General features: G+C 36.9%; 1 protein-coding gene across 17 annotated transcripts in view; it reads right to left on the bottom strand.

Annotated features, from left to right (window-relative positions):
* The window catches only part of PRRC2C (proline rich coiled-coil 2C), a 101925-nt gene that overhangs the window by 7479 nt on the left and 68620 nt on the right, over positions 1-25826 (bottom strand). For 7 of the 17 annotated variants that reach the window (XM_049112300.1, XM_025430345.3, XM_025430347.3 and 4 more), the window contains exons 18-30: positions 22605-22759; positions 21053-21836; positions 20571-20656; positions 17548-17736; positions 17151-17402; positions 15835-15927; positions 13046-13147; positions 9419-9620; positions 5888-6091; positions 4371-4483; positions 3852-3988; positions 876-1107; positions 519-641 (exon numbers count right to left, since the gene is read on the bottom strand). In XM_049112300.1, the coding sequence (XP_048968257.1) occupies positions 519-641; positions 876-1107; positions 3852-3988; positions 4371-4483; positions 5888-6091; positions 9419-9620; positions 13046-13147; positions 15835-15927; positions 17151-17402; positions 17548-17736; positions 20571-20656; positions 21053-21836; positions 22605-22759 (2672 nt within the window). The remainder of the gene's footprint in view (positions 1-518; positions 642-875; positions 1108-3851; positions 3989-4370; positions 4484-5887; positions 6092-9418; positions 9621-13045; positions 13148-15834; positions 15928-17150; positions 17403-17547; positions 17737-20570; positions 20657-21052; positions 21837-22604; positions 22760-25826) is intronic. The other 10 variants (XM_025430356.3, XM_025430348.3, XM_025430355.3 and 7 more) reach the window with 6 other exon arrangements.

The raw sequence follows: 25826 nt of genomic DNA on the forward strand, positions 1-25826 counted from the left end.
CAGGCAGAGGGAGAAGCAGGCTCCATGCACCGGGAGCCCGACGTGGGATTCGATCCCGGGTCTCCAGGATCGCGCCCTGGGCCAAAGGCAGGCGCCAAACCGCTGCGCCACCCAGGGATCCCCAAAGTATTTTATTAACCAGTGTGGTGGTCCTTAGTCATCCTTCCCTTCTAGCATAGATGGGTAAAGTTGCCTCTCTTGCTTATATGTAACTATATATCCTAGACAATGTTTCTCAAACTTTTATATTCATGGAATCCTTTGTTAAAATGATTACATGGAAACCAGTTTGAAACAAAGAGCCAAAAAGCAGAAGTGACTAAAGTGGGGTTGAGCAGGTTCCACCACTAGTGGACCCCATAGAATTCCTAGGAAACCTCAGTGGAAAGTATGAAAACCACTGCATATTCTCCCCATCTTGGTTCTATTTAAGCTACCAAGCAACAACTAAAGCAATAATAATAATAATAATAATAATAATAATAATAATAATAATAAAGAAAATTGAGGAAATTTACCATGCCATAGTTTACCTGCTGGAGAGCACTTGGTGACTGGGCAGTGTTATAAAAATTTGTCTGACCAGGCTGTTGTACTTGTCCAGAATAAAGATTTGAAGCCTGGGTAAGATTTGCTCTAGCCTAGAAAAAAATTTTGTGAGAAAATAGCATTAAGATTGAAAAATTACCAATTCAGACATCCAGGGTGTGGCTTCAAAGCACTCTAAGAATTTTAGTATTAGATAGAAAGACCCTGGTTTTTCTCACCATGTCTTTTAACATTTTTTCTTTAAAAACTGTTCCCTTACATAATGTGCTACACAGGAATACAGTGATAGTGCATGATTCTATTCTAGCCCCTTTGTTACTTCTTACCTGGAGAAGATGTGTATCAATTAGTTGGGAACCTCCTAGTCCTGATGCCTGACCCAGCTGATGTTCATACAATATAGGAATAGGCTGTGTATTTGAAGTTTGTTGAAAGGCAAGACCGGATTGTGCCTTTGCAAGTTCCTGGTGTTGGACAGCTGGAAAGTTGTGGATGGCAGTACCAGAAAGTACCACAGATGGCTGGGACAGGCTGCTTTGCATAAAGGCTGGCTGAGATCTATAGGGGTATTGAAGAGAAAAGACGTATGTTAGTAGTCAGTTCTATTTTGGAATCTGGAAATCTTGGGAATGAGTATCCCAAATGACCAAGTATTCTACTAAACACAATTAAGAAGAGAGAGAGAGAGTATACTGTGTCTAAGGCATTTGTTTCATGAGTTAGAGCCCCATACACAACAAAGTTCTAGGAAAAGGGTTGCTTTTCCGGAGAAACTAACAGTGTTTTCTACTCTTTTTTATGTGTTCACTAGCAAGCTCAGAAACAAATCTGTTTCTCTTTGTTATTGACATCTTATTCAAATTTATAACACTAAAAGCTGATTTTATTATTTGTATTTCATTACTCCCTTCATATATATATACACACACACACATATAAAGATTTTATTTATTTGAGAGAGAGCAAGCTGGAATGAGTAGGGGGAGGGTCTGAGGGAGAGGGAAAGGGAAAGGATCTCAAGCAAACTCTGTGCTCAGAGCCTGACACGAGGCTTAATCTTATGACCCTGAGATCATGACCTGAGCCGAAACCAAGCAATGGACTCTGACTGAGCCACCCAGGTGCCCCGTATATTTCCTGTAAGAGATCTCAAGACTTCTATGAAATGAGGCAGAGTAGTAATTCACCATCAGGATCACTCATAAAATTTCTATTTTTATTGAGGTATAATTAACATATAATATTGTATTAGTCTCAGGTTTACAATATAATCAATTAATATGTGTTATGAAATAATCACAGTTAAGTTTAGTTAACATCTGTCTCAATAGTTACAAAAAAATCTTTCTTTCTTGTGATGAGAACTTTTAAGATATACTTTCTCAGCAAATTTTTGTTTTGTTTTGTTTTTTTTAAATAGAGGAAGAGAATGAAGGGAGATGAGGGGCAAAGGATGAGAGAATCCCAAGAAGGCTCCACGCCCAGAATTGAGGCTGACAGCAGGCTTGATCTCACAACCCTGAGATCATGACCTGAGCTGAGATCAAGAGTCTGATGCTTAACTGACTGAACCACCTAGGCGCCCCTCAGCAACTTTCAAATTCACAACACAGTATTATGGTGAAGGGCATAAACTGCTAGTTATTTATAAAGTAAGTCATGGGGATGTAATGTACAGCATGGTAACTATAGTTAATAATACTGTATTACATATTCGAATGGTTTTAAAAAAAATACAGTGCTGGAATCTAACTCTAGACTACCCTTTTACCTCTGGAATGGGGGCCTTCAACAAGCTATACTTTTAAAAATGCTAAAATAAAGAGTTACTAATCAAAGTAGTAGATTAAAGATAGTATCATCCATAAATAACATTATGCTTTGTTAAAATTGACATATGTGGCAGAGCAAAAGCCATTAAGCAGGAGTGCTGGCCTAGGGTCACAAGCAATCTTTATACTGTGTATGTGTCAAATATAAAATGGGAAAACATAAGCATACTGTTATAAACTACCCAGTCCTAAGATGCCTGGGTGATGCAGTTGATTAAGTGACCCCTTGGATTCAGCTCAGGTTGTGGTCTCAGGATCCTGAGACAGAACCTTGTATCGGCTGGGCAGCCCGGGTGGCTCAGTAGTTTAGTGTCGCCTTTGGCCCAGGCATGATCCTGGGGACCTGGGATTGAGTCCCACATCAGGCTCCCTGCTTCTCTCTCTGCCTGTGTCTCTGCCTCTCTCTCTCTCTCTCTGTGTCTCTCTTGAATAAATAAATAAAATCTTAAAACAAACAAACAAACAAACAAACCCTGTGTTGGGTTCTGTGCTCAACGTGGAGTCTGCTTTAGACTTTCTCCTCTGTCCCTTCCCTCTACCCCGTGTGCTCTCTCAGTAAAAATAATCTTTAAAAAAAAAAAAACCCAAAACCAAATAAATAAATAAACAAATAATAATAATAATAATAAAAACAAAAAACAAACCCACAACTACTCTGTCCTGGCAGAAGTTAGTTCAGGGATTCTATATTAATAAACACTATGCTGATGAGGTTGAGAGCACGACTAGCAGAATGATGTGACAGGGATACAAACAACTGCTTTCAGAGTCTAAACTGGCACTTTCCAATACAGCTGTCATTAGTCACAATTATACATACAGCTTACATTATCTTTCTATAGAACAGGCCTGTCTTAAGAAGTACATCTTTCAAGGCAATCATTAAAATGGAGATGGATTACAGGGGCACTTGTGTGGCTCAGTCAAGTTAAGCGTCTGCCTTTAGCTCAGGTTGTGATCTCAGAATCCTTGGATAGAGTCCCACATTGGGCTCCCTGCTCAGTGGGGAGTCTGCTCCTCCCTCTTCTTCTGCCCCTTCCCTGGCTTGTGCTCTCTCCTCCCTCACTCACTTTCTCTCTCAAATAAATTAATAAAGTCTTTAAAAAATATAAATTGGCTGAAATGACCAGAAATTAAGTTTCAGGACATAATCAACATGCTTATCATTTAAAGGAATTTTCGGGATCCCTGGGTGGCGCAGCGGTTTAGCGCCTGCCTTTGGCCCAGGGCGCGATCCTGGAGACCCGGGATCGAATCCCATATCGGGCTCCTGGTGCGTGGAGCCTGCTTCTCCCTCTGCCTGTGTCTCTGCGCCTCTCTTTCTCTCTCTCTGTGTGTGTGACTATCATAAATAAAAAAAAAAAAAAAAAAAAAAGGAATTTTCTAACAGGATCATCCTAGCTTCTGGGGGCGGGGGGGAAGAACAGTAGGGATATGGCAAGAAGGCTCAGTAATTACAAAAGCATGTACCTATATGGTTGAAGTGAAGAGGTGAATAACTCCTGAGCCTGGGAAACAGCAGGTCCAGCACCCAAACTCAGTTGGGCCTGATGCTGTCCTTGTAGTGGTGCATAAATAGGGATCGGGATTTGTTGAACTGAAGCTGGCTGCAATGCAATAAAATATAATATGTGAACACCATATACACAAATCACAGCATTTGGGAAAATAAAAGTTTGAGATATGAAAAGAATAAAGACTAATAAAGCATATGTTTATATCAACTCCCTTTTAAAATAAAACCAAATGTAAGCATCTAAAATTTCCTTTCAATACATTATTTATTCTACATTGTTAATCATTAAGCTTTGACAAATTTGGGAAAGTTTGAAAATTTTGCCAATACATATCAAGGTAATCATGGATCGTCCCATGTTGCCAATAGATGATTTTAACTTCAAAGAGCCTTTATTTGTAGCCCAAGATAACTGTTACACCTTTAGCATGACAAGAAACAAATACAGGATGAGAGAAGTCCATGGTATTTACCTGTGAAAGACCTGGTTGGAAGCCCTGCTGCTGAGCCAAGGATGGTGGAGCCAAGCGTGCATGTTGGGTATTGAATAAATGACTTGTGTCCATATAGAAAGCAGGGATTTGAGCTATAGACCACCAAGAAAAAACAAGCAGTTTTAAGTATCTAGGCTTCAAAATTTTCCAAATAGTAACTAAAAACCAAGTTTTGTAGCAGATTTCAAATTAAAAGAGCCCTCTGACCCTTGCAAACATAGGTTTGAATTGCAAATTTTTTTCAAATAATTCACTGAGGTATTGTAAATGTATTTTCTCCCTATGATTTTCATGGTAACATTTTCTCTTCTCCAGCTTTACTATAAGAATGTATTGTATAATACACGTAACATACAAAATATGTGTTAATGAACTGTTTATGTTATTAATAAAGCTTCTGGTCAACAATACGCTATTTGTAGTTAAATCTGGGGAAGTGAAAAGTTAAATGTGGATTTTTGACTGTGTAGTGTGCCGGCATTCCTAACCCTTGCATTGTTCAATGGTTAGTTGTATTTGTTGTGAAGGTATGGAAAAACAGATGCTCAGATACTGCTAATGGAATACAAACAAGTGAAATCTGACAAGATCTTCTAAAAGTGAAAATGAACCTACTGGTTTACCAGCAAATCTACTCTAATTTTCTATCTACTTACTAGAATTTAACAAAATATTTCAGAGGAATTGGCATTTAATAACTGAAAGTATTTGGTATAGATTCTTAACGGATCTCTATATATTACATAAACTATATTGTGATTTGCTGATTTCATATGATAGTATTATTATGTTTTGGAGAACTTCCCGTATTCTTTTTAACTTATCACTACTATAAACAATAACTGCAATGAATGAACACTCTATGTCTCTGAATAAAAAGTAAGTTTATCTATATGATAAGATTCCTATGAAAACGGTTACTACAGTTAAGTATGTACACATAAAATAGAGATATTTTTCTAAAAGAATTATGTCAATTTATATACTCACCAGCAATACGCCTTAAAAAACTGCTAATAATAACTGCGACGCTTAGAGAAACTGGGCATTATCGATCTTTCTACTAGGTATTATCAATCTTTCTAATACTTCTCACACAGAAAGGCAAGAAATTGCCTCATTGTTCTTTTATTTTGAATTTAAATCATTAGTGAATTTGAATATTTTTCAAGTATTTACTATTTAAGATTAACACTGTGATATTTAGCAGGATAAGTTATCCCAATACCCCCAACATATAATTTTTTTCTTCTTTGCTCATCTTAGGTTTATTCTTCCCTATGAATTTTACTATCGCTTTATCAAGTTTTAGGTAACAAAGTATTATAACTTGACTGGAATAGCATTAAGTGTATAAGTTACTTTGCAAATTAAATTCTAGGAGGAAACAAATCTTCAAGCAGATCAAAAAATACCTAAACTTGAAAAAGAGAAAAAAAATATTTTAAGAAGTCTTCATTTTCCAAATTCCTTATACCCAATCCTAAAAATCTTACCTGCTGCAGATTGAGACACATAGACTTGTGGACTCTGTTGTTGCTGGGCAATAAGGGAAGGCATACAGCTCAATTGTGAAAAATGACTTGCAGAAGGCAGGCTGCTTGTCTGTAATTGCTGGGGTTTCACTTTACAAATGTTAGGAGGGTCTGATGTGGTTGTAGATTTTGTACTCAAAGAAGAGGTAGTATATGTACCAGCTCCTATATGTGGGAGAGGGAGAAAGGCAGATATTTTAAAGTGCCACTGTTCTACACTGTAAAACAACTCAAATGCCAGCTGGACACCGGAAAATTAATGTTTACGCCCTGCATGTACTTACCACATACTTAAAAGTAACAATCACCAATTGTAAACAAGACTATAAAACCTGGAGAAATATATTAAATAGAAAAATGCAAAGAGAAGGAAATTAAAAAATCAAACTCACAAAATAAGGTGGCCAAGAGCCTACAGGGTTGTTATAGTTCATCCTCAAGCTAATAGTTTTTTAATCGTCACAAAGACAAGGATGGTCAAGCGCTTTATTCATTTACAGCTAGGCATAAAAGTAACAACATAGAAGGACAAAATGCTGCACCTTAGGAATATTTAAGAATGCAGGGGTGCCTGGTTGGCTCAGTCGGAACAGCACTGACTCCCGATCTTGGAGTCATAAGTATAAGCCCCACACTGGGTCTAGAGATTGATAAATAAAATAAATTTTAAAAAACATGTAAATAGACCTAAGGAGATCACAACTGCTCCTAAAAAGTCATGTAAATTAAAGGTTAGATTTTATTCTTCTTTCCAGAAACATACCTTAAGGGTAATCTTAAGAGTTTCATTATTTAGGAATAAATATTTAAACATCTACTAAGTCAGGCTTAAGAACATAAGAACACAGAAAGGGATCCCTGGGTGGCGCAGCGGTTTGGCGCCTGCCTTTGGCCCAGGGCGCGATCCTGGAGACCCGGGATCGAATCCCACGTCGGGCTCCCGGTGCATGAAGCCTGCTTCTCCCTCTGCCTGTGTCTCTGCCTCTCTCTCTCTCTCTCTGTGACTATCATAAATAAATAAAAATTGGAAAAAAAAAATCGAAAAAAAAAAAAAATAAGAACACAGAAAAACAAAGCACTGAACCTTAATAATAATTAATGTAAAGGGGCCTTCTCCTAGACAGCCATATAAGCTTAAAGCTACAGTTAGTTCTTTCTCTTCCTGTATATATACCAGCAAAAAAACAGGTGTATAATAATGCCTTAAAAGGAAAATAAAAACAAACTTTTTTAAAAATTTAATTTATTTAATCATGAGAGACACACAAAGAAAGTCCAAGACACAGGCAGAGGGAGAAGTAGGCTCCCCGCGGAGAGACTGATATAAGACTCAATTCCAAAACCCCGGGATCACAACCTGAGCCAAAGGTAGATGCTCAACCACTGAGCCACCAAGGCATCCCTAAAGAAAACCTATTAATAAATAAGTAGAATTATACAACTTAAGATCTAGAAGGGTCAAGTAGTTCTGTTGATCTGTGGGTGTTAATGACGGTAATAATACAGTGAATGGCAATAGTCCTATCCGATTAAAAAGTGAGATGCAGTCATTATTTTCAGACTTCAAATGATGTTTTATCTAAGAGAGAACTAAGGTCAAAGCACCTTTGTTCTTCCACTTGAGTCTCCACCAGTAGGATAACTGGGCAAGAAGTATAAAAATTTATCTTATCAAGCAGAGTGGGAAAATCAGACCTGGAAGAAAGGAAGGACACTTGACCCATGAACAACACAGATTTAAACTGTGTGTGGGTCTACTTACATGCAGATTTCTTTTCAATACAGTACAGTACTGTAAATGTATCTTCTCTCATGATTTTAATACCATTCTTTTTCTACATTATTGTAAGAATACAGTCTATAATAAATATACAAAGTATGTGTTAATTGGCTATGTATGTTATCAGTTAAGGCTTCCAGTCAATAGTGGCTGTTGTGGGGGTGGGGGGGGAGAGGAGGAGGAGTCAAAAGTTATAACCAGGGGAAAAAGTTATATTCCATTTTTGACTGCATATGTGTATTGGCAGCTGTCAGTTTCCTTAACCCCCTGCGTTGTTTAAGGTTCAACTGTGACTGAACCTTCCCAGTCCCTTTATTTCCTAATCTCCCCACATTACTCTCCTCCTGCTTGCTTTATAGCCCCAACCCCTACGCACCCAATGACTGGGGCCCAAGCTAGTAAACATTATGAAGATGTCTTGTAAATTCGTGGTAGGGAATGCATGAAAAGAGGGAAGAGAAGTGGAACACCCTCTTTGATTTGAATATTTGTGTCTTAATATATACTTTTCATCCCATATAACATCAAAATAACCATAATACATCCCAAAGACCAATTCTTTTGGTACACAATGCCAGAATAGTGAAAAACAATAATGCAATCACTAAATGAAAACCAGTCAGAAGGTAAAATCTGTCCTGGATAGATCTCGTTATCTGTTGGAAAGCAGCTCCTGCTGCTTTCTAAATATTAGAGAATATTGGGAAAATTTGAAAGGAAATTTGTTTTTTTTTTTTTAATTTTATTTATTTATTCATAGAGACAGAGAGAGAGAGAGAGAGAGAGAGAGAGAGAGAGAGAGAGAGAGGCAGAGACACAGGCAGAGGGAGAAGCAGGCATCATACAGAGAGCCTGACGTGGGACTTGATCCAGGGTCTCCAGGATCACGCCCTGGGCTGCAGGCGGCGCTAAACCTCTGCGCCACAGGGGCTGCCCCGGAAATTTGTTTTCAACAGAAGAAACATTGTTATACATATGGTAAAAGGGTGTACTTTCCTAGAGTCAACCAATTTAGAAATGTAATTATTTAAAAACCGTAAAGCCCCCAAATGAGGTATAGTTTAATGAAAGGATTATACGTTAGTGAAATATTTAAGGAAGAAAAGCACTTTCTAACCTGGGATGTTGATGGATTCCCTTTAGAAACAAACAAAAACCCAATAAATATCTACTCAAATAAGAAACTGGAAATTCTCTATCCCTAACCCTTCACTAGAAAATATATGTCATCCCAATAGATTTAAGTCAATAGCTCCCTCAAATTAGATACAGACCACAAAAATTTACAACCTGTGTCATTCTGTTTTATTTGAGTTCGACTAATTAGCTGTATAAGAGTTAAAAAAAATAAAAATAAAAAGGTGAATTCTACAGAAAAATTTAGATGAATAAACATCTTTTCACCAACTACTTATTAATATCTATAATGGGGAGAGGAGCATGACACAAAGGGCAGGGCATAGGGGTGGGCAGAAGGTCCAGCAAGCAAAATTTTAATAAGCCATCAAAAACTATTTGTTTAAAATTAGGAGAGGGCTAAGAGAGGGGAAGGCATAAGAATAGCAAGAGCTTACTACAAAATAGCTGATAATTAGACCTTGTGAAGTCTTATACATTTTATAAATAGTAAGTTTGGGGGGGATAGTAAACAGGAAAAGATCATAAGAAATTTTAAATAAGATATTTAAAGGAAAGGTACCAAAACCTTCTACCTGATAGTGATGTTGTGGGAGTGACTGAAGCAACAGGAATCTGAGGCATTGATGCGCTTGAGAATGAGTTGTAGTTAGCAGTGCTTGGTCCGCTGGCACTACTGCTGACTCCACTTGCAATTGGAGGTGCTGTGGAAGTTACTGGCGATCCCTTCTCCCTTACATTTGGAGAATTCTCCCATGCCTTCCGTGCAGACTCCATCTGCAATAAAATGGACATTGTCTTAAAGCAAAACAAAACAAACAACAAAAAACAAAAAAAAACAAAAAAAACCCAAAACACACCAAAAAACCTGTAACACAATATATACATACACAAACATACATACGTGTGTGTATATACCTCAACTCCAAATATAAGCTTTCAAAACACTGCAAAAAAGACAAGATTAGGATTCCTAAGGCTTTCCAACCTTTCACTTTGCCGTTTATCTTTCTTTGTTCCCTTATTCTAATTGGGAGGCAGTGAACTATGTCTCTAAAGAGAGCTTGTTGACAGCTCTGGCAAAGAAGTTAGCAAAATATAAAGTCAGTGCTCCTGTACCCTTGTGGTGAGTAAGGAAACAGGAAGGTCATGCCTCTTTAGGACTAACCAAAGGCCCTGACTCCAGGGGGAAGGGCACTAAAAGGCCCTCCATAAATACTCATTCCTTCCATTCTCTCTCTATAAGGTAGCAGTTCTCAAGCAAATATCAGGTACCTCTATAAGGTAGCATTTCTCAAGCAAACATCAGGTACTGTTTTATATTCAGTGTTTTAAATGGCAAAGTAACCAGATAGGTTTTAGGCTTGGGTGCAGAAGAAATATGTCTTGTTCTACATCCAGATTTCATCAAGCATTTCAGATACTGACTATTGCCATTTGTACTTGTGGCTAACAGGTTTTAGCTACAGTGTCCTCGTTTTTTAAAATGCAGAAACAGATTGAGGTGCCTGGGTGCCTCAGTCAGTTAAGCACCCAACTCTTTGTCTTGACTCCGGTCATGATCTCAGGGTTGTTGGACAGAACCCTATACTGAGCTCTGCGCTCAGCTCAGTCTGCTGGAGATTCTCCCCCTCCTTGTGCCCCCTCTGCCCCCAGCTTGTGCGCCCCTCCCCTTCTCTTTCCAAGACAATAAAATCTTTTTAAAAATATAGAAACAGATCTATCTAGACCAGTGCTATTCAAAAGACATATAAATGCAAGTCGTATTATAATTTTAAATTTTCTAATAGCCACATTTTAAAAAATAAAGAGGTAATACTAACTTGATAGCATTTTTAACCCAATTTTTATTTACAATATAACTTAAACCTGTAATCAACACAAAAGTTCAGATGTTTTAACTTTAAACATTAACATTTCAGATCCAGTGTCTATTGTATTTTTACGCACTTACAGCGCATACTTCAACTTAGATTGGCCACATTTAAGCACTTACTAACTACACGTGGCTAGTGGATCCTAAACTGGCAAGCACAGATGTAGATCCTCAACAGGAAGTGAACAGATACATAGACTTTCAAGTTTTTAGATTCTACTAGCTAAAAACAGGAAAACAAACCCAAGGTAAACTATAAAATTCAGCTGCAAAAAAAATCCAGTAACAATCTTTAATGCCATAGTTAGGAAGCTGTCAGTCCTTGAAGCACCAACTGTAAAATTTTTCACCTTAGTTTAATTTTAAGAATGAGAAATAACTACATATCTTCCCTGCTTTCTTGTTAAAACACATAGTACATATAATCTAACTTTTTCTTAGATGACTAATACCATCACTGTAATACCAAAACATTGGGATGTTTTTATGATTGCTTGAGTCTTCTCATAATCACCTTGCTACTTTCAAATGTGTTTTATTTTAAAATAAGAGTCTTGCGGGGGGGGGGGGGAGTTAGAGAAAATGCAATTTGCTTGTATTGTCTGAGATTCTATGGTTTAGAGCAGTTTTATAGAGCACACAATGCCTTTTACACTAATTCTATTGTATTGGGAACACGTCAATTATAGCTAATCAAACTTGTAAATATACAGGCCACACACATTTGGCTTCATTTCATTTCTTTAGCAACAAGGAAATTTCGATTCTCTATTTTTGGAAAATCAAAGAAACAAGTACTACTATTTAATTATACCTAATCTTCTACTTGACAAATACGCTTGTCAATAAAATCCACCCAATAAAACTTTTCTATACTTTATATATTATCCAAGTAGAGAGATGTCAGAGAAATATAAAAAGTGAAGAAATTAGAGAAATTTTTATGCTAATGAAATTTAATTTAAATTCACCTTAATTCTAAATGTATATAGTTCTTCTTGGAATGTTAAAAACATTAGGCAAGGCTGAATGGGTTCTCTGAAGAATTAACAGCTGGCCTAAAGAATAATTTATGATATTCTATTTGCTTATGTGAAACTGGACTAGCCTTGACTAGCATATAGTCAAAACCACACATAAGACAGTATGAAACACGGACTGAGACAGTCACTCCCATGGGAAAACCAGAAAGATCGAACAGGAACTGGGAGGAGACTAAGGAGTGGGCAACGACTGGGCCTGACACAAAGTACAAGTGGTTGTCTCATAAAATTTTACTTTCAAACTTCTAGAAGTGAACGTTCAAAGATTCACTGTCAACCAATGCAGCATTAGGAAGTCCTGCTAATAGAGGTTAAATACTTGCCCAGATTATAAAACTGAACAAACATCACCAATGGGATAAATCTATGCACTTAAAAAAAGAAATTCACTAAATTTCATGCCATTTTTGTTAACCACCGACTAATCTGGAGGTGAACAACAGATTTAAAATTCTCTCAAATAACCCAACTTAAAAAAGCATAATACAGCTCAATATTATAAACACAAGAGGAGGGGGGAAAAAGCCTACATGCATCTCTTGATATAAAAAACACATGTTGTCTATAATCTCTTTTGCCCTTTTATTACAAAATTGTCCAAAAAATCAGATCAAAATGACCTCCATTAATCAATCAAGGTTATCTTCATAAAATATTCCTTAAAAAAAAAAAGATTTTATTTATTTATTCATGAGAGACACAGAGAGAGAAGAGGCAGAGACACAGGCAGAGTGAGAAGCAGGCTCCATGCAGGGAGCCTGATGTGGGACTCGATCCTGGGTCTCCAGGATCAGGCCCTGCCTGTGCTGAAGGCTGCGCTAAACTGCTGAGCCACCCGGGCTGCCCTTCATAAAATATTCTAATTATTACAAAGCATTCATTTAATTCACACAACTTACAAGAAAGACAGAAAATTAGCAGTCTTATCATTATGGGACCATAGGATAAGAAAAAAACATGCAAGACACCGTGCCAGTTGGTTTGTTTTGTATACAACTAATATATCCAAAACTTAAGGTCTCTAAGAAGGACTCAGTATAAACATGAAATATAAGTGCTTTCCTATATTTTTAAGATAAAATTCACAAGTGTAACAGGCCTCCCTTTAAAATGGTATTAGAAGTTAATAAAATGTTAAGATATAATTTGACATAACTCTATTTCCTCAGCTTAGTATTGTTGCTTACCATACAAGACGAGTAAAAATACCAAAAGAGTATTTTTAACTTATGCCCCCTTGCATGCAATCATCAAGGACTTTTAGAGAAGGATGTTGTACATACCTTGAAGGTGAGGCTGAAAGTAGTGGGAGGAGCTGAAGTTAGGCTGGAGCTCTGTTGTATAGTCTCCCTCTTAGGGAGGGGGAGGGTGTTGGGCAGGGGCACCTGAAAAGGTAGGCAACACATATCATAATCTAACTAAGTCTGCTACAAAAGCCCCACTACAGACAACACTGATTGTACTGGTCTAGGGGTATTTTTTCATCAGAGCCCAAAGGAATATTTGATTACTTAGAATTACATTGTGTCTGCACTAATTGATAATTTTGGATATCTTAGAGAAATACTACCTGCTTTTTTATGCATATAATTACAGAAGAAGAATCTGTCCCAAATATAAGGTATATACTTGAAGGCACTGCCTCATATATTTTAATGTGTATAACAGTCACCTGGGATGTTATTAAAGTGCAGATTCTGGTCAGTTGGTATGGGGGATAAGGCCTGAAATTCTGCATTTCAAATGAGTTCCCAAGTGATGCTGATACTGCTGGTCCATGGACCATACATGGTGTAGCAAAGCTCTAAGGAATATAATTTCCACCTTTAAGATTCTATCAGAAGCATTTGACACAATACTGCAAATATTAGAAATTAATCTCTTTCCTGCAATATAGCCAACATTCTTATAACTAGACTAAAGAACAGAAGTAAAATCGGGAGGGAAGTATGGAATATCGCACCACCCTGTTACACTAAACAAACTGCTTCCTGGTAGTTATAACATGATTATGGAGAATATTTTTAAAAACATGAAGATATTAAGATACTCAGATTTCGTTTTTCCCTCTAAGTCTCTGGATCTTGAAATTTTATTATGTACTATTGTATGACTGATTCTAATGGTTCACTTAGTTATTCTTAGTTAGATAAAATGAGATGCTTGGAGGTTATATGATAATCACTTTGTGGTACTATGGAGTATCTAACACAGATTGATAATATATGGACTACTTAACAGAGATTATATATGAATATTCAAAAACACCACCAGCATTTAAATCTTCAAGATACTCAAGATTCAAAATGATTGTAATAATAGGTAACACTAAGCAATAAATAGCCAAATGAAGATCCTTAAAGAGTAGATTAAACTTTGATGAGGGATATAAGCCGTAATCAAGAACAGTTTTTTCAAAAGACAAAAAAATCTATGCATAAAACGGAACCATCAACCACACTAAGGATAAAAAAGAAACCTTTCAAAAGGTCGAAAATTTTTCCCATGTGTGACATTTGTTTTTAACACTACATTAGTTAGTTCAGAATCAACACCACACTTGGCACAAATACACACCACTGTGAAATCATTTCAAACTGATGACCATTTATAATGTTCCCTGACCCAAACTGGATGTTCCTGTTTTCAAACATGCTCTGGAGACACAGCTAAAAATTAAATGCAGACTATTTGCTTAGATACAAGAATGGTCTCTCCCCTTCAGTTATCCTGCATGCATAAGTTATATTACATTTTAATTAGATCACACAGAAACCATTAAAACACTCGTATGGATATTTTCAATCACATTTAAGGGTACTGAGAATAATGATTTTTCCTTATTTGTATTTCATAAATCACATTTAGAGAGTAATTTGGCATAGAGCACCGTATACTTTCTTGAAAAAGTGACACCTAAGAAATACTGTATTTTTTAAATGAGAAGACACAGGTAAAATTAAACTTTATTGATGCATTACTGATTCAGCATTTGATAATTGACATAGTGGCACGGACTCCCTGATCATTGACAGGGAGTCTTTTTTACCCTTCCTAATTTCCCATTACTTCTTAAAGGAAGCTAAATAATTTTAGGATTTCCTCCAAAAGGTCAGGGGAAAAGGATTTGGCACATTGAGTGAAATTCTACTACATCTGAAAGCTAGAGAAATTCTATGAATTGGCTCCTACAAAGCTCTCCCACCACAAAGAGAAACTGTACACTTGCTTTTCTCTCTTTTCTTCCATCCTACAGCCTGACAACAAAGTTGGATTTAACTACCCTAAAAGCATCTCACATCTCTACAATTCTATACTCGATGCTAGAAGGAAGCATAGATAGCATAAGAAAAATGCTGTAAGACATAAAATTCTTCTTCTCAAAATGATATAGAAAGCTATATTTAAAACAGGGAGCAGCTGCGCAAATTTCTACATCTCCAGAACAAGGGCCATCCATGTAACTTCTAAAGTGGTCTTCTACAAAGGGTTACCTAACTTGTCTGGGTTTACAATTTTTTGTCAGCCAATGAACAAGGCAAAATGATGGACTGTACTGCCTTAACATAATCTTTAATTATAACATGGACATTCTGGAAAACTACAGCCAAATTTACATGACTTACTATCACTTTTTAACACAGCATTTAAGAGTCTGAAGTGCTTATATATACATTTCAGCTCAATCTTCACAACAGGCATGTTGCTAAGGTACAGAAAGATTTTTTTTAAATTCAAAAAGAAACTTGGTAACACTCTTTGTTGAGTGACTTTTTACTGCATTGTAAAAAGTTTTCATTTAAGAACACCAATGCCAACAAAATAAACTACTGAACCTGAAGAATGTGGGAGAGAGGAATAAAAATTCTTAACGAAACCAGGTTAATAGGATTAGTACTTATGAAACTGAGCCTAAGTGTTGCCTATTTTTGTTAAGTATTAGTGCTCCAAAATTAGTGCAAATTTACTACAACCCTTTCCCAGAGAAGAATTACATACTGGTCACACAGTACATATTAGAGAATAGCCAGGTTCCTAAGCATACTTTCCACATCTGAGGTTGATTACTTACATTATTAACCAAAGTATCCTCCATCTTTGCATTATTAGTAGCCACAGTGTTAGGCAGAGAAGAAGAAGGTGTAGTATAGTCTGTTACAGACTCCTGTGGAGTAGTAATAGAAAAAAATACACTGTAAACTAAATTAATGACTCACTTTCTAATGGCAGCCTAACAGTTATAAAGTTGTTTTAGAGGAAAGCAGGAGAGGAGAGCATCTCTTAAGACTCAAATCTTAGAGACAATATTGTGATAAAACAAACATGGACTCACTACTGAAGTGGTACATTTCAACTACAGCTGAGGTCCTGTACATTTTTTTCAAATGCATTGCTCTTATGTCAACTATACTTCCAATTAAAAGTTTTTTTTTTTAAACTTAAATACACTTCACAGTATTAGGAGGTTGCCAACAGTACTATTTCTGTGTCGTTCTCATAATCTATAGCTTATTTCCAAACACTGATTTTTCATGCTCTTCAAAAAACAACATAGATAAATGAATGTCAAGATCTTTGTTGTTGCAATTAGGTTTTAGGATAAACTTGTTTATCATCATGAATCTCTTCTTTAAATATGGTAGAGGTAGATCTTAAGTTTTTTATTTACATATATTGATTGTATAGCAATTAAAAAGACAAAAATATTCAAATAACATGAAAGTTTCCACTTACCTTTCTTAATATGTACCAGAGTGAACACAAAATGGCAGATATAAATTTTGCTATTCCCATAAATGTTAGTACATATAAATCATTCAGAAATCATTCAGTGTATCTTTGTATCTTGTCTTAATGAGTATTTTTAAAGATATGCACCTTTCAATGTGGTTCCTAAATGCAAGTTACTTCCTCTGGTGCTCAATCAATAAAACAGTGATCTATTCCAATCGGGAAAGAAAACTGGCTATTTTGGAGTTACTAAAAATTTAATTTGACTTAGTTTCTGTCTTGAAAATCTTACTAGTGGGCAAGATAAGGCTCCACTATAACTCTTAATAAAATAAAAATATAGTGCAATCCTTTCAAAGCCTGTAAACCCAGTGAAAAACATTCTATGTACATATTTTTCACTTTGAACCATTTAACTGTCCAGAATTAAGAGTAAATTTCCACATAAAGAAATCATTTACTTAGAAATTTCTTCAGATCACAAATGCATATGATGGAATAAAATATTATCTGCAGATATAATAACCCATATAGTTTACAGAATTGTATGCCTCAAGCCAAAATAAAAGAAAAAGAACAACAGAAAAAACGAGTACTGGTGCTGTTTTCCCCACATGGTTTGCACCAATGAGCTGGTGGCTGGGGCATGTTGCCTACCTTCACATTAGCGCCGTATTCTGTGGATGATACCGAAATCATTGCTCCTATTTCAGTAGACATTTCTGAAACTGTTTTGGTTTCCTTTGTTGTTACAGAATCTGTACTTCTGACTGTAGCTGGGCTTGGTTTCTCTTGTCCTTCTGGCTCCACCTGTTGGGCATCTTTTACTTTTCTATTTTTCAATGAACGCTCTTTTCCAATAGGACCTGGTTTGTGTTCCTTATTTTCTACTGGACTCAAATCTGGAAGCTAAAAATCCAGTGTTTATGACAAAAATGTATCATGATCAAAGAGATTTATTGAAAATTAAATTCAACTTCAACACCATTACTAGTTCTCCCATAAGTATTAGTGGCTTTCATACAGTTCTATCTAGAATATCAATTATATTTACCTTCTGGGCTTTGATAGGGCCTGCCCGTGGCTGCTTCTGCCGTTGTTCTTTAGGTTCGGGTATCTTGTCAGTAGTTTTTTCCGAAAGTACAGGCACAATTTCATTTTCATTCCCATTTGAGGCTGGAGCACCAAACTGAATTGTGTCAATTCCAATTTCAACTCCGCTTTCTTGACCATTCTTTGTTCCCTAGAAAGATAGTATTTTAAAACTTCCTTATCAAAACAAACAGTCAAATGTGACTGAATGATGTATGTAGAAGCATGCATTTCAAAAGTACAATGGAAGGAAGTTTGAAGTAATCTATGTATTAACTGACACTGATCGTGTTTTGAAAACTTTCCTTTAGCTACAATTGATCTGTATTAAAAAGCAATAAAATGAAAACCAGGATAAGACTTTGGTTGTTACTTGTTTATTTTTAAAGATTTATTTGAGAGCGAGAGAAACTATGCATGCAAAAAGGCAGGAGCGGGGGTGGAAGGGTGGGGGAGAGGGCTAAAGAGAGAAGCAGACTCTATGCTGAGCCTGGAGTCCAGCAAAGGGTTCTATCTCAAAACACTGAGATCATGACTTGAGCTGAAATTAAGAGTTAAATGCTCAACTGACTGACCCACCAAGGTGCCCCCAGACTTCAGTTTTTCAAAGTCCTGGCTTTTAAGTGTCATGAGTTTTGCTGTGAGCAAATTACAGCAGCAAGTTATTTGCTCCTTTAAAATAAATTTAAAGCAACAAACACACAAAGATAGCACTAGCAACAAATAAACAGATGAATGAATAATGGAGAGAAGAAAGATAGCAACACTAGTGTCACCTACTTTTAAAAAGTATACTTGGAAATAAAATGAAATAATGTCCATTAAAATACTCTGTGATTGGTAATAAAGTGCACACACCTTAGGAATCCAATTAAACTGCTAATTTCTATGGCATCTTCTTTGTGCTAGGCACTGACCAAGATAGACACTAAGAATCTAACTTACAGAACTTGCATTATATAGTGAATGGAGAAAATGAACAACTAGAAAATCAGATGAGAGATATGCAAAAATCAAAATATGGTTAAGCCACTTTAGATTGGTAGACAGAAAAAGACCCTGAGGAGGTCACACTGTAACTCAATCTACAAGACCAAAAATCAGGGCACCTGGGTGGCTCAGTTGATTAAATGTCTGCCTTTAGCTCAGGTCACGATCCCACGGGTCAAGCCCTGTGGTGGGCTCCCTGCTCCGTGGGGAGACTGCCCAAACTCTCCCTGTCCTCTCACCCTCCTCTCTCTCAAATAAATAGTCTTAAAAAAAAAAAAAAAAAAAAAGACAAAAGCAGCGGGAAGTGTTCCTGGCAGAGCAAACACCTAGTGTAAAGGTTAAGACTGAAAAAAAGGCTACTGAGGCTGGAATATGGCAGGTATTAAGAGCAGTGGTAGAAGGTGAACATGCAGAAGGCTAGAAAAAACAGGGTTTTATAAGTCAGAGGATGTTTATAACAATACTTAACATTTTTAGAAAAAATGGATAAAACTCAGGACAAAGTTCAACTTCAGGCACCAGTCTTACAATCCAATCATAGTTCCTATCAGTTTCGGTAGCCCTGAACTTAAGGTATCAATTACTGTATGAGGTTACGATTATATTTATCAGTGTAACAATGTCAACAATAAGAACAAGTCATGCTCTTTAGATTTATTATTAATATCTGAATATTCTCTTTCAAATACAGGCAAACATTATTGATATGACTTAGAATAAGAATCTCTATTTGCTTCAGTCAATGCTGAAATTCTAGTCAATTTAAATATACAGTTAGTAGTATAAAAGTGAAACAGTGCAGTAATTAATCACTGAAAGCTACTGATTTTATGTACAGAAAGAATTAACTTATTTTTTTTTAATTTTTTTTTTTTAATCTTTGATAGTCAACGAGAGAGAGAGAGAGAGAGAGAGGCAGAGACACAGGCAGAGGGAGAAGCAGGCTCCATGCACCGGGAGCCTGACGTGGGATTCGATCCCGGGTCTCCAGGATCGCGCCCTGGGTCAAAGGCAGGCGCCAAACCGCTGCGCCACCCACGGATCCCCCAGGAAGAATTAACTTATAAATAGTCCAATGAAATGCAAAAACAGATGGACAATTAATAGAACTATTAGAGAATGGTAGTTTTAGGAAGAATATCATATGCTTTGAAATAAAAATGGTGTATAAAATATATATAATACAATGAAGGGTAGTAACACTTAGACCATACTATCTTATCAATCTTTGTGAGTCTACTTAGCGTATCTAACATTTATTATCATTGAACAAAATTATCATTAAGTTGTCTCCAGATCCCTTGAGAAATTTCTTATGTACCCTCCCTACTTTGCTTTTCTCCTCAGCACTGATCACCATTTAGCATACTCTATAGTATGTATTATTGGTCCCACCTCCATCTACAATGGGAGCCCCCAAAGTGCAGGGCTTTTTGTCCTTTCTGTCACACTCTTTCCCTGTTCTGTAAATCCACAGTTTAGAACACTGCCTGGAAGATCACAAGTGCTCAAGAAATTTTTGTTCAATAAGTAAGTGAAAAACTGCTAACCTAAGTTCTCATTTACCAAAACTGCACATTCAAGAAATTATGTTAGAATTTCCTGTAAACTCTGCTTCTAAGTAATTTTATTACCTAATTTTCAGGCTAAAAATATGGTAGAAAACTTGAAAAACTAATCACTGCACTCATATTCTCTGTATCACAAGCACTTTTATTGAGACTTCAATTTAAAAATGTTAAGCTTAGGATGTCTAAAGGTGAGAAACAACTTATATATAGGGATCCAGCAGCAATAATATTACCTGGGAACTTGTTGGAAATGTACTCAGGTTTCAATTAGACCGAATGAAACAGAAACTTTGAGCATGAATCTCAGCAATCTATTTTACTAAGCTGTCCGAGTGACTGGGATGCACATTCCAGTTTGAAAAACTGTTTTAAGGTAACTCTGCTCCACTAACTCTGCTAAGGCCATTATGACATCTACTCCTACCTCTGATGAAGCAGCCGATCCAAACGATGTTAGGGGCTTACTCCACGCGCTGACTGAGGGTGGCTGTGGTGGACTAATGGGACCTACTGGAAAGAAGGAGTCATTGCAAATGCAACCATTAAAATTTAGAGGCTAATAATCCTAAGTACTTTATCTTTTCCTTTAATGGCAGCTAGACAAAAAAACAAAGGTTTTCACAATACACTCAGATTTTTGAATACCAAAATAAATATAAGATTCCCCGCCCCCAACAAACCTGTATTTTTTAATCAATGCAAAAATTGTGCCCATAAAATATGCTATTAAAAGTGTAACACATTTGTTTTAAAACAAAGGTTTTAAGAAAGGAAACTAGTAAAAATTACTGCTTCTTATTAAGAAAAAGGAAGTGGCTACAAAAAACCATGCTGAGCATACAATCAAAAAAACAAACCCCAACATCTCAGGCCATAGCCCCTCCTTCTCTTCTCTGTTGAACTTACATTTCTTTGAGAGGTCATTCAGCACAGCTGGTGGGGCCACCTTGTTATCCCATAATTCAGTTGTAATTGTGCCATGTGACTGTGAAGTCTGGATAGACTTTCCTGTGGCTACGTATTCTGTGCCATTAGGTGTCTGAGCTGAAGGTAGTCTAATTGAAGGTGGTGGCTGTTTTGAAGACTGTGTTGTAGTCTGTAGCTGACTCTGGACTGGTTTATGAGTCTGTCCCTGAGTCTGGGCTGGTGCACTGGGGGCTGGAGCAGGGATGGGGACCAGGGCTGGGGCTGAAGCTGAGGCAGGGACTAGGGTGGAGGCAGGGGCCGGGGCTGGGGTTGGAATTGGGGCTGGGGTGGCAGGGGCTGAGGTGGGGGCTACTGGGGCTGAGGTGGTGGGGGCTGGAGCTGAAGCTGAAGTTGGGGTTAGGGCTGAAGCAAGGATGGGTATTGAGGCTGAGGTGAGGATGGGCACAGAAGCTGGGGATGAAGCTGAGGCAAGAATAGGGGTTGGAGCTGGAGCTGAAGAAGTCACTGTGGCTGGAGCTGAGGTGGAGGGTGGAACTGGTGTGGAGGCAGAGCTCGGGAGTGGAGCTGGGGCTGAAGTCAGGACTGGAGCTGGGGCTGAGGCTGGCACTGGGGCAGAGGCTGAGGCTAGACCTGGAGTCGAGGCTGGAGCTGGAGCCAGAGCCTGTGCTTGCTGGGTCCCCGTAGCCTGTTTTTTGGCAAACCGTGGAGGAAGCTTAGAAGTCTGACTTCTTCCTTTCTCATTTGCATTCTTTTTATTCCAGACCTGAAAAAATTCGTAGGAACCATTTTTGTCAATAATGTAACTAAAAGCATAGTTCACCAACACAGTCTCTGACAAGATCAAATAATTTAACTCATTTACTTTTCAAAATAGGCACTTAATAAGAGTAAAAACGTCAAGGCTGCTACAGGGGGAAAAAAAGACAAGTAAGTATTTATTATACATTCTTGATAAACAGTTCTACAATCTCTCTTCCATAATTTTAAAATTCAAGTTATGGAATTTTTCAATGAATTCATTCGGCAGCAAAATCTGATCCAATCTGACGAAGAGCTACTTATTGACTTCACTCATGTTTGCCACAGAAACATTAATCTGTGGTGTTGCTGGGGTGTATGCTGTACAATTTTTACCTTATAAAGTAAATGAATACACAAATGAATGATTCTAAAAATACCTAGTCTCAAGGCTTATATTCAACTTAATATTACCATTCACGTATGATTTTTACAGTGTTTGTTTTTGAGGCTTCTCATCTATTAGAGCATGTTATCACTATGATCTATGTGTTTTACTTAGTTTTATCCTGTGTCACCGTTTAGCAAAATGGGTGTTTGGGGTGATTTAAACAGAATAACTGACCTTGATTCATACCATGAGTATAAATGAACTAATGTAGATTATAATCACAAAACCTTTATAGGTGAAGAGTCTGCAATTTATTGATCATAGCAGTTGTGTTCACTGGATTTCAAAGATTATATTTTGGGCAACAATCTCAATAACTAGCAACAAACTAAAACACTAAACCTGTATGATTTGTTCTTCCTTCTTTCGACGTTCTTCATCCTGTAAACGCTTTTGTTGTTTTTTGGAAACCACTTCAGTAAAACCGTCATCATTCAAATTTGACTGGGGATCTTCAACTACTGTTACTTCAGGATGGTCGTCAATTATAACAACACCTATGAGTATGGAAAAAGATTTAAAATGATATATATTTTTTCAATTGAAAAGGTAAATAAAAATATTTAGTCCAGTAGTGATTAAAAAAAGAAGGGCGAGACAAAAATCTAGTTCTTATAACTCACAATATAACCCAATTCCCATCCCACACAATGGCCATTAGTAATTATTTGAAAAGAATGCATAAACATGAATGAAAATAGTTCACAAACAAACTTAAAGTCTTTTGACTTTCTAAAGTCAAAAGATATAGATATGATAGATATGATATAGATCTTTTTTTTCTTCAATAATATAGTGGTGATGTCTTAAAACAATCGGTATCACTCTACTTTCTTCAAATTGCTTAATCTCTATAACTGTGCTATAAGGGTCTGTAATGGGCTATAAAGGCCTACGCAGCACCTCACTTCATTTGCATCTAACCATTCTTAGAGGTGCATATTAGTATTGTTTCCCCTTTCTAAAGGATGAAATAAACTCTGAGAGGCTGATATGCTAAAGATGAGCTGGTGAATACCCAAGCAAGTCTTATGGCTCTTAATGACTGTTTTAGGGAGACCATTTGTTTACAACATGTAGTTGTTAAAAACAAATGAAATATATGGGAAAGTTCTACGTGAATGTAAAGTGGCATAGATATACATACATCATAATAACCTAGCAGATAACTAACTTAAGATGTATCTTCAACTCACTGTTCAACTAACAGTTATTTGGGCGATATCCTGAAAAATCATATATCCCAGTAAATTTAAGAAATCTAGATCCCTTAAGTTTAATATCTAAAAGCAAAATTAAAATAGTTCAAGCAATGCAACCTGTGATTGCAGACATGTTTCCAAAACAAATATAAGAAACGGGTGAGGCAATTCAAATAAATTGTTTTAATTTTGCAAATAATGCATGTTTTAGTTGGGGAACACACAATAAAAATAGGTTGTTTGCTTGGGAATTTTACATATACAACTCAAGATAGTGATAACTTGTGAGGGATAGCAAGAGAGTCTTATTAGAGAGTGATTCATAGGGAATCCACCTGCAAACAACTCTTTTTGAATGGCTAACAATTTGCATTTATGTAAATAATGAGAAAAACAAAAAAAAAAGACTAAAACTGGCTTTCACTCTCTAAAATTTATTTATTTATTTATTTATTTATTTATTTATTTATTTATTTATTTATTTATTTATGAGAGAGATAGGGTGTGAGCACACACGGCGATGCATCTGCAAGCAGGGGGAGGGGCAAGGGGAGACGGAGAGGGACAAGTAGACACTGTGCTATAGACACTGTGCTGAGTGTGGAGCCCCACTTAGGTAGATCTCACAATCCTAAGTTCACGATCTGAGCTGAAATCAAGAGTCGGATGTTCAACTGACTGAACCACCGAAGTGCTGCTGGCTTCCTCTCTTTAAAAACCTATTACTGTTGTTTTTTAAATACTTATTTAAGTGCTTTCTACACCCAAAGTGGAGCTCAAACTCATGACCCTAAGATCATGAGTCCATCAACTGAGCTACCTAGGTGCCCCATGTTATTCTGTTTTTCTAACAAAAGCCTCATTGGTTCTGATTTATCTATGATAGTTCTACACGTGTTTTAAATCCTTAAGAGATTAACTCTGAAATAGCATAATGCTCATTTCAAATAAAAGGCCTTAGTCAAACATTTCAGCAGATGCCATACACTCCATTGCTTCACAGTGGCAAAGAGACCTCTTTATATTTCTAAGTTCATCTCAGTCTTCCACTTTGACTAAAAATGTGTGTTGAAACTTTTCTTCATAGCCATACCATCACCCATTATTTTAATTTTCTTGTCAAAGAGCTTCTTTAGAACCTTTCAAGAGTTAGTTTACTCAAGTATGTGAAACAAAAATTTGAAGAATACTTTCTGTTCATTTTCAACACGCCTGGTGCTTTGTAACAATTTGGCCTAAACATAAATTACTTAACAAGTATTAGAAAAACAACCTAAAGAGGAGTAATTCTTAATGAGTTTTTAAAATGCATAGCTCAGTTTCCACCATCAACTCAGAATTATATATGGAGTTCTTAACCTTTTTACGTCTTTTATGTCTTAATCCAATAATATAATACTTTGGGAATTTTCTACCCCAAGAATTCTCTGGAAGAAGGGAAAGTGGTAAACAGTTATTTGGGAAGACATATCTGCTATGTTTTGTGGACTTTTTAAATAAAAATTTTATTTATTCATTCACGAAACACACAGAGACAGAGAGAGGCAGAGGCACAGGCAGAGGGAGAAGCAGGCTCCATGCAGGGAGCCCAACAGGGACTCGATCCCAGGACTCCAAGATCACGTCCTGGGCTGAAGGCGGCGCCAAACCACTGAGCCACTCCGGCTGCCTGTTTTGCAGACTTTTTGTAATCTTCATTTGTCATTTTCCAAATGTGTGTTTAGACTCTCCTCTCTCTCTACGGACCGCCACAAGGTTGGCACCCAAGCTTCCTAAGAGTCTACTTTTTTCTCTCTAGATCAGTGCTTTCCAAACTCAACACTACCAGTATTCGGAGGTGGCCATCCTGTGCACGCTAGGATGTTAAGCAACATCCCTGGCCTATATCTAATATGTCAGTAGCACCCAGCCCCACACTAGGACAATCAAAACTGTCTTCGGAGATTGCCAAATGTTCCCTGGGGTACAAAATTACTCCTGTGGAGAACCACTGCTCTACATAAACTAACTAAAAACTCTTAAACATGCAATTAAGCTAAGTTTATTTCTTTCCCATGTGAATCCTAAAATGGTATTCTAGAACAATAGTTCTCAAGTATTTGTGTGCATTAAAATCACCTGGAGAATTCTATAAGATATAGATTGCGAGTTTCTGAATTTAGGTCTGAGATAGGGGTCAACATTCTGCATTTCTCACAACTTTCTAGGTGAGGCTGATGATCTGGGGACCACCCATTGAGAATTACTGGTCTAGAAATAATAATGCCAAGGTCCTAGGCCCAAATCAAGTTTAAATAACCATTAACTAGGTGAAAATCCTCATCTTTGTTTTCAATACTGGAATAACAGTACCTAACCTAAC

Source organism: Canis lupus, chromosome 7 (genome assembly GCF_003254725.2).
Source record: "Canis lupus dingo isolate Sandy chromosome 7, ASM325472v2, whole genome shotgun sequence".
Lineage (NCBI taxonomy): Eukaryota > Metazoa > Chordata > Mammalia > Carnivora > Canidae > Canis > Canis lupus.